General features: G+C 39.2%; 1 protein-coding gene across 1 annotated transcript in view; it reads left to right on the top strand.

Annotated features, from left to right (window-relative positions):
* LOC140931281 (endothelin-converting enzyme 1-like) overlaps window positions 1-9,906 on the top strand; it is a 28,823-nt gene extending 18,917 nt beyond the window's left edge. Inside the window, exons 10-19 of the mRNA XM_073381055.1 lie at window positions 330-407; window positions 1,433-1,533; window positions 2,605-2,663; window positions 3,361-3,412; window positions 4,286-4,353; window positions 4,740-4,864; window positions 5,091-5,156; window positions 5,243-5,338; window positions 7,054-7,130; window positions 7,996-9,906. Of these exons, the coding sequence (XP_073237156.1) occupies window positions 330-407; window positions 1,433-1,533; window positions 2,605-2,663; window positions 3,361-3,412; window positions 4,286-4,353; window positions 4,740-4,864; window positions 5,091-5,156; window positions 5,243-5,338; window positions 7,054-7,130; window positions 7,996-8,095 (822 nt within the window). The 3' untranslated portion in view covers window positions 8,096-9,906. The remainder of the gene's footprint in view (window positions 1-329; window positions 408-1,432; window positions 1,534-2,604; window positions 2,664-3,360; window positions 3,413-4,285; window positions 4,354-4,739; window positions 4,865-5,090; window positions 5,157-5,242; window positions 5,339-7,053; window positions 7,131-7,995) is intronic.
* Window positions 9,907-10,379: the final 473 nt, after the last annotated feature.

Raw genomic sequence — 10,379 nt, 5'->3', positions numbered from 1 at the left:
GTAAAAAGCCTGTGTATCAGGCATCGGGTCTTTTAGGGCGAAGGAAGAATTTTCGAGGACACGCGCGCACACGAGGGAGCAAACTCTCCCCCCTCCATTCTGCCCTTCGAGTGTTCTCCTCGCGCGCTCTATAATTTTATCTCTAACTGTAAGCTTCAATAATAAGCCTCGTTAAAAAGGCCTTTGCAAAATACCAGCCCAAGAGCTTATATTGGGAATTTCAACGGTGTTGTTAGAGATGCCTAGTTCTCGAGCAAAATTTTTTTTATCTTCCAATGTGTCGACTCTTACTTTGATTTATTTGAGTATAATTAGTATTTTGTTTGTAGGGCCTTGCCATCCAGGAAAGTATAGGATATCCCAGCTACATTAAAGACCCTGAAAAACTAGCTGCAAAGATCAAAGGGGTAAGGTTTTAAAATGATTTGTTTTGACTTATACCTAAATTGTTAAACTCTGTAAGTGGGTTTAATCAAGGTTAAATGTTATAATGATTAAAACAGTGTGTTACTCAGCGTTGATGTGCAGTCTATCGTCCTCATGTTCCCCGACGGATAGTTCCTCGGGTATGGTGTTTATCTTTCCTTGCTCCGATGGATAGTTCCTTAGGGTTGGTGTCTCTCGTACTGTGCCCCGACGGATTCTTCCTCAGTCATGCTATATATCGCACTATTCCCCGACGGATGGTTCCGGGTACGGTGTCTATCGTTCTGTGCCCCGAAGGATACTTTCTCAGATTTAGTGTCCTTCGATAGTAGAATCCCGGCTTACAATCCGACAACGACGACGTCCATGAAAACGTCGCTGAAGAATAGACCTCACATTCTTTTGAACTTTTTCGTGATTATCCCAATTCGCCTTGTTGCTTAAATAAAGGGAATTTTGATTGGAGCTGAAGAGAGGGGACCGCGCCCGAATTCATACAGAGGTCGTAGAATTTATCGCCTTGCCGTTCCTGTTCTCAAGTAAACTTAAAATTTGGTCATTTAACGTCGTAGTTATGCAGTGACAGCAAAGAAATGTACAAAAAAGCGTGATGCACGTGCAGAGTTGTTGTTTTGCTCATTAAGCCTATTGCTTTTTTGATCAATCACGCTGTCTATCGCAGTGTGCCCCGAAGGATACTTTCTTCAGAAACTATGTCTATCGTACTGTGCCTTGACGGATACTTCTTCAGGCGCGGTGTCTGTCGTACTGTGTTGCGATGGATAGTTTCTCCGGCACGCTGTCTACCGTACTGTGCCCAGACGGACACTTCTTCAAGCACGGTAAACGTTTCTACCGTATCGTGCTCCGACGGAAAGGTTTTCAAGGTGTCTATTCTACTGTCACCAACGGACACTTCTTCTGTCGCGCTGTCTATCGATGTGTGCCCGATGGTTAGTTGCTCAGACATGGTTAATTAACCCTATTTTTATATTTGTTGTCACAGCTGACTGTAGGTGACAAGCTTTTTGAGAATGTTGTCAGTGCGTATACGTTTACTGCTGATGAAGCGCATGGATCCCTGGATAAACCTGTCGATAAAGAAAAGTAAGCCGAGAATCTGCTTCCAGAGATTTAGACTAGAATCGTGATAACAAACTTCAAACTTACAGAAGTGAGTCTACGTGGCCTCATGTAATGTAATCCAAGACGGTCAAGGATTCTGGATTCCATGCGCTGAATGCTGGATTCCAGGCACTATATTCCGGATGCCTTGTCAGCGGACTTTGGATTCCGAATTCTTATTGTTGGCGGGATTCCGGATTACTAGATTTGAATTCCGGATTCCAGAATTTGGATTACCTTACATGGGGTGATCTAGATCTCTTTGTGTTTCCGATCTGGATCATTATACGCGTTTCTGGGAAACTGCCCACCTATCCCGTCCCTAAGCAAACATTAACACTTACTTCGCACTTAGGGCAAAATGTTGGCTTAGGGGAGGGGTAGGTATCCCTATCTGGTTCATTATACGTTTGCGAGGGCTTAACAGGGCTTCTCTCTGGAAACAGTTAATTTTGTTCTTCTTGAATCTCAATGTTTTCCTTAGCTCCGCCAGCGGGGGCACCCAACGACGTATTTCCTCCTAAATACTTTGAAAGCACTTTTTAGGCTACCCAGAGTAGTTTTAAAACTCTAGAAATACATTCTAAGCGGCGCTATAAAATTTGTATCTGTTCGGTCATCCTAGGGGACTTTGAGTCTTTTCGAAATTACAAGGGCTTAAGAATTATTTTCCCGAAAAGTTTAGATACAATTTATCCTTTTCCGAAAGTAATAATTTTTGTGACCCCTCTCTCAATCACATTTTTGAAATAACATAAGTTTCGAAAATTGTACATGAATGGAACGGTCATCTAGAAATTTGTAGCCGTCCTTAAGCAATAGAAAATTCGCGGCAATATTTGCTTCTCCGAACAGATATTGTACAGTAGCTGGGTGCCCCTGTGCCCGGCCGTTCATTTAGAAGGTAAATATCTACTTAACTCTTTTACCGGCTGTTTTGCAGTCTAGTATCTCCAACCCCGTTTAATGACAAAAGTTTTACACTCTTAACTGTGGCTATCGTACGATGATTGCTGCTAATAACCCTCAATTTTCTTTTGTTTTTTCTTGTAGATGGTTCTTGGGCCCATCTGTAGTGAACGGTTATTATGCGCCAAGACAAAATCGGATTGGTAAATTTACCATTGCAAATCACTAACCTGGTTTCGATTTAGAGTGTTTCGCGATAACGTTGGTTTTACACCATTAAGCATTGGGATTGGCTTTATTGAAATCTCACGCCATTTCCGAAGCAACCCACTCTTCAGTCGGGATCATGTGGTCATACCGAGTTCTGCTTAGTCCATTTGAAATACGCGAGATTTCAAAATAAATTTATCAGCATAAAAGAGCTTTTTATAATATAGCTTCAGTGTTCTGCCATTGGGCAAGATGAACCAAGCCTTTTACTTTGATTGCCTGCCCGAACGAGATGAGGCCGTCTTCTCCTGTCGGGATTTTTCGTGTTGTTGCCCGAAGAAAACATTTTAGTCCCTGTTTTGGGGAAGGCGAGGAGGATAATTTTATTCTTTAGGTTTTGAAATTTTGGCTACTGAATATTGTAATGGGCGTTACCCGCTCATCGCCATACATGTACCTCATGAATCCTCTCTTGTTTAACGCCGTCACTAATTCGATCCCAATGCTTTTTTTCTTTGGAAAATAAGCGAAACAATTAAACAACCTCGGCTTGTACTAAATATTGAGAACTGCCTTCCTGTCTCCCGCGGAGGACGCAAGTCTAACTAAATTGTCTTTGTCTCCAAGAGGTATTTTTCTAGAGCGGATTGAGGTATTTTGATTTTAACGTGTTTCGATTCTTTTTTGCAGTTTTTTTGGCGGCTATTTTGCAACCACCATTTTACAATCCAAGAGCCCCTTCGTAAGTATAACGTATTTGTTGTAAAAAAAAAAATCGATCGGGTGTTAAAGTAGTTTTAAAATATTATAGAGTTGTAATTCGCTGACGGACGTCTCTCGCCACTTCGTCGACGAACTCAAACAACTGACGTGTTTTCGCCAACGCCAACTGCAGGTGCTTAATTTCTCGATGTCCGGTTGGTTTATCGGAGGGTTAAAACGAGGCTGCCTATCTCTCATTAAGACACAGCCACGTACAAGTGGGGTCAATGGTGAACACATGTATGTACAGTGGAATATCTGAATTGAATACTGAGCCTGTTTCTAGGGTGGATAGTAAGAGCTGTGGGGAATACGTATGCATCGCCTCAGTTACTTAATCCGCTCTTTAGAACCAAATACGCTATTGTGAAAAGCAAACATTACTTAGGTCCTCTTTACTCTCCGAGCGGAGACCCTTCTATCTTTCTAGGAAGGACTTGCGCGTTGACCGTCCTCTTCCCGATTATTCAAGAAGATCGAAGGGCCTCTGCTCGCACAGTAGGTCCTCATTGGTCCTCACTGAAAGTCGCTTTAACTTACTCCTCTTATTTTATCCCTATCAAATGGGACTGTAATAATATATCTTCCCTTCCATAGAAATAAAGACGGCAGCGTGAAGAATTTTATACTTTTGATCAGTGTGCGCAAACCGAGAAACCCTCACCTGGTAACTTTGAACTTAAAATATGGTGCTGCCCCGGCCTTCCCAAAAAGCTCATCTCACAGATAAACTCAGTACAAAGGAACCTCTTACTCGGCCTTTCTTGTTTCAGTCGGTATAGGATATGCTCCCTTAGAAATACCAAAAAGTTTATTAAGATATCTATTAGAATGCTGCTTTTCCTGTTTTCAGATACTTAAACTTTGGAGGTATTGGCATGGTAATTGGACATGAAATTACACATGGCTTCGACAGTACTGGTAAGGACAAATTTACTAAAATTCCAAAAAACTGCCGACATTTCGCGACGCTACCACTGGTTTCCTTTCGAAAGGACGTCTGAGATGGGGCCGTAGAAATTCCATACTGACGACGCATCGCTACCCAGGGTAGTACTTCTGACTGGTTGAAAATTTGCTTGATCGAAACAGAAGCACTGCCGGCCCAGATCTGGGTAGTGACGCGTCATCATTATGGAATTTGTATACTCGTTTCTCAGACGTAATTTCGCAGGAAGACCACTAGTGGTGTCGTGAAATGTAGGCCGTTTTCTCATCCAAGAGGGTGCAAACTAAATATGCAAAGACAAGCAGAACTAATCTAAAGCACAACCAAACGTCTTTCCTTGTGCTTCGTTCTTTTGTAGGGAGGCTTTTTGATAAGGATGGTAACATAAACAGCTGGTTTTCGCCTCTGACGACGCTAGGATACATTCAACGACAAAACTGCCTTGCGAAGCAATATTCTGAATTCGAAGTTTATGGCAGAAAGGTAGGATGACCAAATTATTTCAGAAATTTTGCTACGTAGGAATGCGTTATCGCTAGCTGGTCGCTGCGTGAAAAGGTGGAGAATAAACAAATAACAGGTCTTTGATTTCTGTATGCCACCTCTTGAACGATCGACTATCCTGATTGTTGGATATAAATAGTGGACTTTCTACACGGTAGTGTTACTAAAAGTTCTTGTTTTCTCTTTATTTATTTATTTTTCCTAGATAAATGGAACTTTAACAATCAACGAAAACATCGCAGACAATGGAGGGATAAAACTGGCTTTCGAGGTTTGCCTGAGGTCCATTGTCAGATTTAGTCACAGTTTTTCCCTAATTTTTTTGAGAATTTTTAACTTCTTATCCATTTCCTGTAGGCCTATAAAACATCGGTAAAGAACGAAGGTACTGAGGGTGCCCTTCCCGGTGTTGGATTAACTGAGGATCAATTGTTTTTCATCGGGTTTGCACGGGTAGGTATTCAATACCCGTGTTGCAGGGGGTGGAAGGTGGTTTTCCAGAGTGCGGGGGATGCTCATGTGGTCTAGTTTAGGGGTAGGAATCGCAGATTTTGGTGGCGCTTATTTTTACATACAAGGGTAATTGCTTAAAGTTTAGTATTCACCAAATCAGTGGATAGCAAGTTTCGCGCGTTGTGATGGGCTCCCGTAACTCGGAATATCCTTGAATATTCACTATTTTGGGACAGTATTCAAAATGGCTTCTTGTTTCGCATTTTCGAAAGATAAAATTTTAGCGGTAAATGAAGCAGCTGCACCAACAAATACCAAGAAAGAGACAAAATCAGGTTTGTCGGTGTTTACTGGTCGGTAGAAAAAAAAAATCCTTACTGAATTTGCAACAAGATCATAGAAAATGATCCCAGAAACACTGTCAATTGAAACGTAAACAAACTCTTAATTAAGTGACGTCTTTTGTTTACAAAAAGTTACTTTTTTATTTTTATCCAACTGATTTGGTAAATACTAAAACAACAACTGTCCCCCTCAGGGTAGATTCATAGCGGTACTATGAAGTGGAGTATTTTTAAACACTCGAAGAGAAATTTCGTATCTCCGCGCTTCCATGTAATATCCTCTATTTCATTCAAATACATGCATATATGCTTATAAACATGATACACGATACATATTTGAAAAAGTGGACCGCCAGGTTATCCCTATAAAAGGTCCCCTAACTGAACTTTAGTAAAAATATTAAAAAATTATAAAAAAACGCGCGTAAAAATCATTAAACTAAGTGCAGGTACAAAATGGTATAGTAAGAATGATATTTAAAATGAAACTGTACAATTAAAATATGAGCTGCTTTGTCAATAAATCTTCATCCATCTTTTTAAGCCTTTTTTAAATTTGTTAACGTTAATTTCGTCCGTGAAGAGATGGTTTGGCAAACTGTTCCAGTCTTTGACAATTCTCATGAAGAAGGAGTACTTAAAGGAGTTAACTTTTAATTAGCTAATTTAGTTTGTATTTTGTATGGATGGTTGGCCCTAGAGTTTTTACTTGTACAAAACTCGAAATAGTCATGACTGATTTTGCTCCATTTCCCTATTTCCTAGTATTTGGAGCAGTTTTCACATGCGCAGTAATTTTCAAGGAGTTATAATAACTCCCCTACTGGGGCTAATTTAACTCCTTACAGTGGAGTTATTTTTTGTGGAGTTATTTTAACTCCAAAAAGGAGTTTAAAGAACTCTTTTTCAGGAGTAAAATTGACCCCGGATATTTAGGAGTTAAAATAACCCCAAAAAAGGAGTTATCCTGTACCTAAAATTTTTACTCCACTTTCAGAGATAAATTAACTCCAAAAAGAGTAAAAACAACTCATGTAAGGAGTAAAAGTAACCCCATTTCAGAGTTATTTTAACTCCAGACTGGGAGTAAAAAGAACTCTTTTTCAGGAGTAAAAATGACCCCAAATTCGGAGTTAAAGTAGGAGTTAATTAAAAATAACCCCCAAAAAGGGTTATCCTGTACCTAAAATTTTTACTTCATTTTTGGAGTTATAGTAACTCCCTAAAAATTACGGTGTGGGTCTTTTATTTAAGAGTGGCGTCTAATACAAGCTTAAAAGGGTATGAGGGGCGTTTATAGCTCAAGAGGCTTTTATTTGAGAGTGGGCGTCTATAAGATCATTTACCGTATTGATTGCTTTATGTTTTTAGCCTTGGTGTAGCTTGTACAAGAAGAAGGCAGCTTATGTTCAACTGGAGACTGACAATCACTCCTTTCCGAAATATAGGTAAACTTTGCAATCATGATTAACAGTTCTGTTAAATTCTGTCGAAGTCCTTGAATTCTTAACCCTATCCTGGTTTACCTCACTCGCTTATTGACGCGCGCCTAACGTGACAACTGGCCGAAGATTTGATAACTTGCTTATACAGGGGATATGTGCAAAATGATACTGTGTGTGCTTGCCAAGTGAGTATGAGCGGAAATGTTATCGAACGGTTTCTTGGTTTTTTGATTGGTTACAAAACTCGCGCCATGCTCTTAACCAATCGGAGGTCCGACTAAAACTAGTCGTAACTGGCTTGCTTACCTTCCCCCGAGCCTGGTTGCCGGTATTGATCGGTTCCCAAGTTAGTAAAAGTTTGCAAGAGTAGCTAATCTTTTTCTTTTTTGGTTTTACATCACTCACTGTAAAACTGTTATATTATGTGTATATTTCTTGAATATAAGTGAAAAAATTACCAATTTTTTAATCAAAAAAGGAAACATTTAGTTTCCTCTTCCTTTTCTTATTTGTTCCTGCTAGCTGATAGGCAGGTTTAGGAAAGACGACATGGCGAGCGAGACAACGGCGCGCGCAGATCTAAATATCGAGTTGGCCGATAGCCGAACGGTAAATTGACAGGGACAGTAGAGTGGAAATGGGAAGAGAGGCTTTAGCTCCCGCCCCCTAAATAGTAATGATGTATAACCTGGACCAACACGCTTTCACTATTAAAGAAAACAAATTCTCGTTTTATCTTTCAAGTCAGACCGCTGGGCTTCTATCGGACAGCCATGCACCTTCTCTTAGGAACTCAGATCGCTTTCACCATTTGCATGTTGCAACGCTTGGCGAAAGAGTAACGTCTTTCATATCATTTCCTCTTCAGAATAATCGGCACGCTTCATAACTACGAAAAATTCTCCGAAGCATTTAACTGTAAACCAGGATCTCCCATGAACCCGGTGAAGAAATGTTCCTTGTGGTAATTTCAGGCGATCTTCAGAGCAGCACATGCGCACTTACCGGTGGGAGTTTTCTTTACTGTTTTCTCTGCCCTCACCCAAGTTTTCTGAGTTGATAAGAAGAAGAATTAGCTGCAAGGATTGTGGTTTGCATTGTAACTGATTGACTGATTTAATTTTTTGCCAAGCCACTAAGTGTTATGAATAGCCCCTATCATTGCGGCGGATTTCCTGTGTCTTATATTTCACTGAGTACTTTATATCAGAGAGGATAATGGGTTCCTAACTTGTTTGTATGTTTTACTTATTGTTATAATTAGTCAGGTTATTTTAAGACAGATAAAGACTCGTGAAAAAACTGGTGTTGTACAGTGTATGTTAAGACTTTGAAGAGCAACCAAAAAAGCTAGCACTTATTCTTTTCTGTTTTCATACATAGTATACTATTAAATGGATTATACATTGCCTAATCAAATGCATCTCCTTTCTTTTGTTTTTTTTTAAGACGTGCTGTCGAGTCTCTTAATAGGTTATAAAAGGTATGCATCGCTTTGCAGAAAAGAAAACATTTCAGCAGAGAATTTGAATTAAAAGAAATATTTCGAAGTCCCCTTTGGTACTTTATTTTGCTAGATAGAGCATATAAGTAGAGGAGACTGGTTATGAAAGACAGCAAACATCAAAGATAAAAATAACGATTCTGCAGGTTATGTTCATGGGAGCTCTCTGACGTTGCGCAATCCATTTGTCTTGTTCACTGGTTGTTTATTGGTCGGTAAGATGAAAAATCATGAGAATGCTATTGGATTTTGGGCACCGTCAAGTCCACACAAACGTAACAAAAGAGGCTGACAGATCATAACCATTCAACTCTATCAACTATAGATAGGGTCAAAACTTTATTGTTATATTGATTTACTTTAGTCCTGGTTCGCAGTTTCAGATTTTTAATTAAAATTGCTATCCTCATTATAAACGTAGTAACTTATTTTTTCACAGAGAATAGAGTTCACAAAAGACACTTGAACATCTGCTTCGCAGGTCTTAAAATAACAGTCAAAATTTTTTTTTTGCCTTGCAATATTGTCAATACTGGTATCTCATTATAGCAGCGCTGTTTTTTTGCCTCCGAGACAGAAATACAGTCCACATTAGCCTTGGTATATTCATTTTCGGAAACTCTTTCACCGTTTTCGTTTTCTGGAGTCGGATGAGTTTTCTCAAACGAGCTTACTATCTGTTACCTAACCTCGCTGTGACTGATCTACTTGTCGGTCTAACTGAACTGATGAATACAGCTTTGACGACCATCCGCATGGCAGGATTGTCGTAACTATAAATATCTGGGCAAGTCTTTCTGTCCTTTTCTCAAGCGTTTCGTCACTCAGTCTCCTTTATTTCCCTAGAACGTGCTTTTGCTGTTCGCTGGCGTTTTCGTCACAGAGTAGCAAAAAGTGAGGCATGTATAGGCCATGATAGCGTTCCTAAAGTATAACTGAGTTAATATGCAATTCGAAATAAATGATAAAGAAGTAATAATTTGAAGATAATCCCCACAGAACTAGATATACAGTTAACCTTTATAACTATGTACGTACTTATTTTTTTTTTTGGGTGTGGCAGTCAGTTCAGGAGCATAACGTGAAGAAATTTATTTGGATTAATATCTTAATTATTACCTCATACGTTTTGTGTAGACAAGGAGAAGAATATAACCTTTGAAATTTCATCAATAATGTATAGTGTATAAATATAAAAATCTGTTTCCAGAACGTAATTACTTTTTGCTTGTTAATATTGTGGCACAGAAAATAAACAGTGCATGCATTATGTTTCCAACAGTACATGTACATCTCTCAATATAGTTGGTTTGGCTCAGCTTGATCTATTTTTTCAATTTCCTTTTAAGTGTTTCTGAATTTACAAATTACTTTTTTCTCAATAGATTATAATAACCACCTTTTGATTCCCGTCAACCTAAAGATTTAAGTATATTTTTTCAGCCTTCGAATTCCTCCAAAGTATAATCGTCTTTTTTTCGTGTTTTTTTTGTCACGGTTGTAATGGTAACGAGAACCAGCCTGCAGGAAAGAATATGAAGAAAATTTTCATGTGTCTTTTATTACGCTTCCAAAGGAGACAAATCGTCTCCCGGATGCGACAAAGAAACTTATTAAGTTTTCGAATTGACTGACTGCCTGTTAGGAGGTCCCAATAAATTTTGCGATTTAAGTCAAGCTGTTAATCAATCATGTTCACTTATTTTGGCAGTTGTCTTGCTATTCATGTTCCTGGAAAACTCATTCAT

Source organism: Porites lutea, chromosome 3 (assembly GCF_958299795.1).
Source record: "Porites lutea chromosome 3, jaPorLute2.1, whole genome shotgun sequence".
Classification (NCBI taxonomy): Eukaryota; Metazoa; Cnidaria; class Anthozoa; order Scleractinia; family Poritidae; genus Porites; species Porites lutea.
This window is presented reverse-complemented; position numbering and strand designations above follow the sequence as displayed.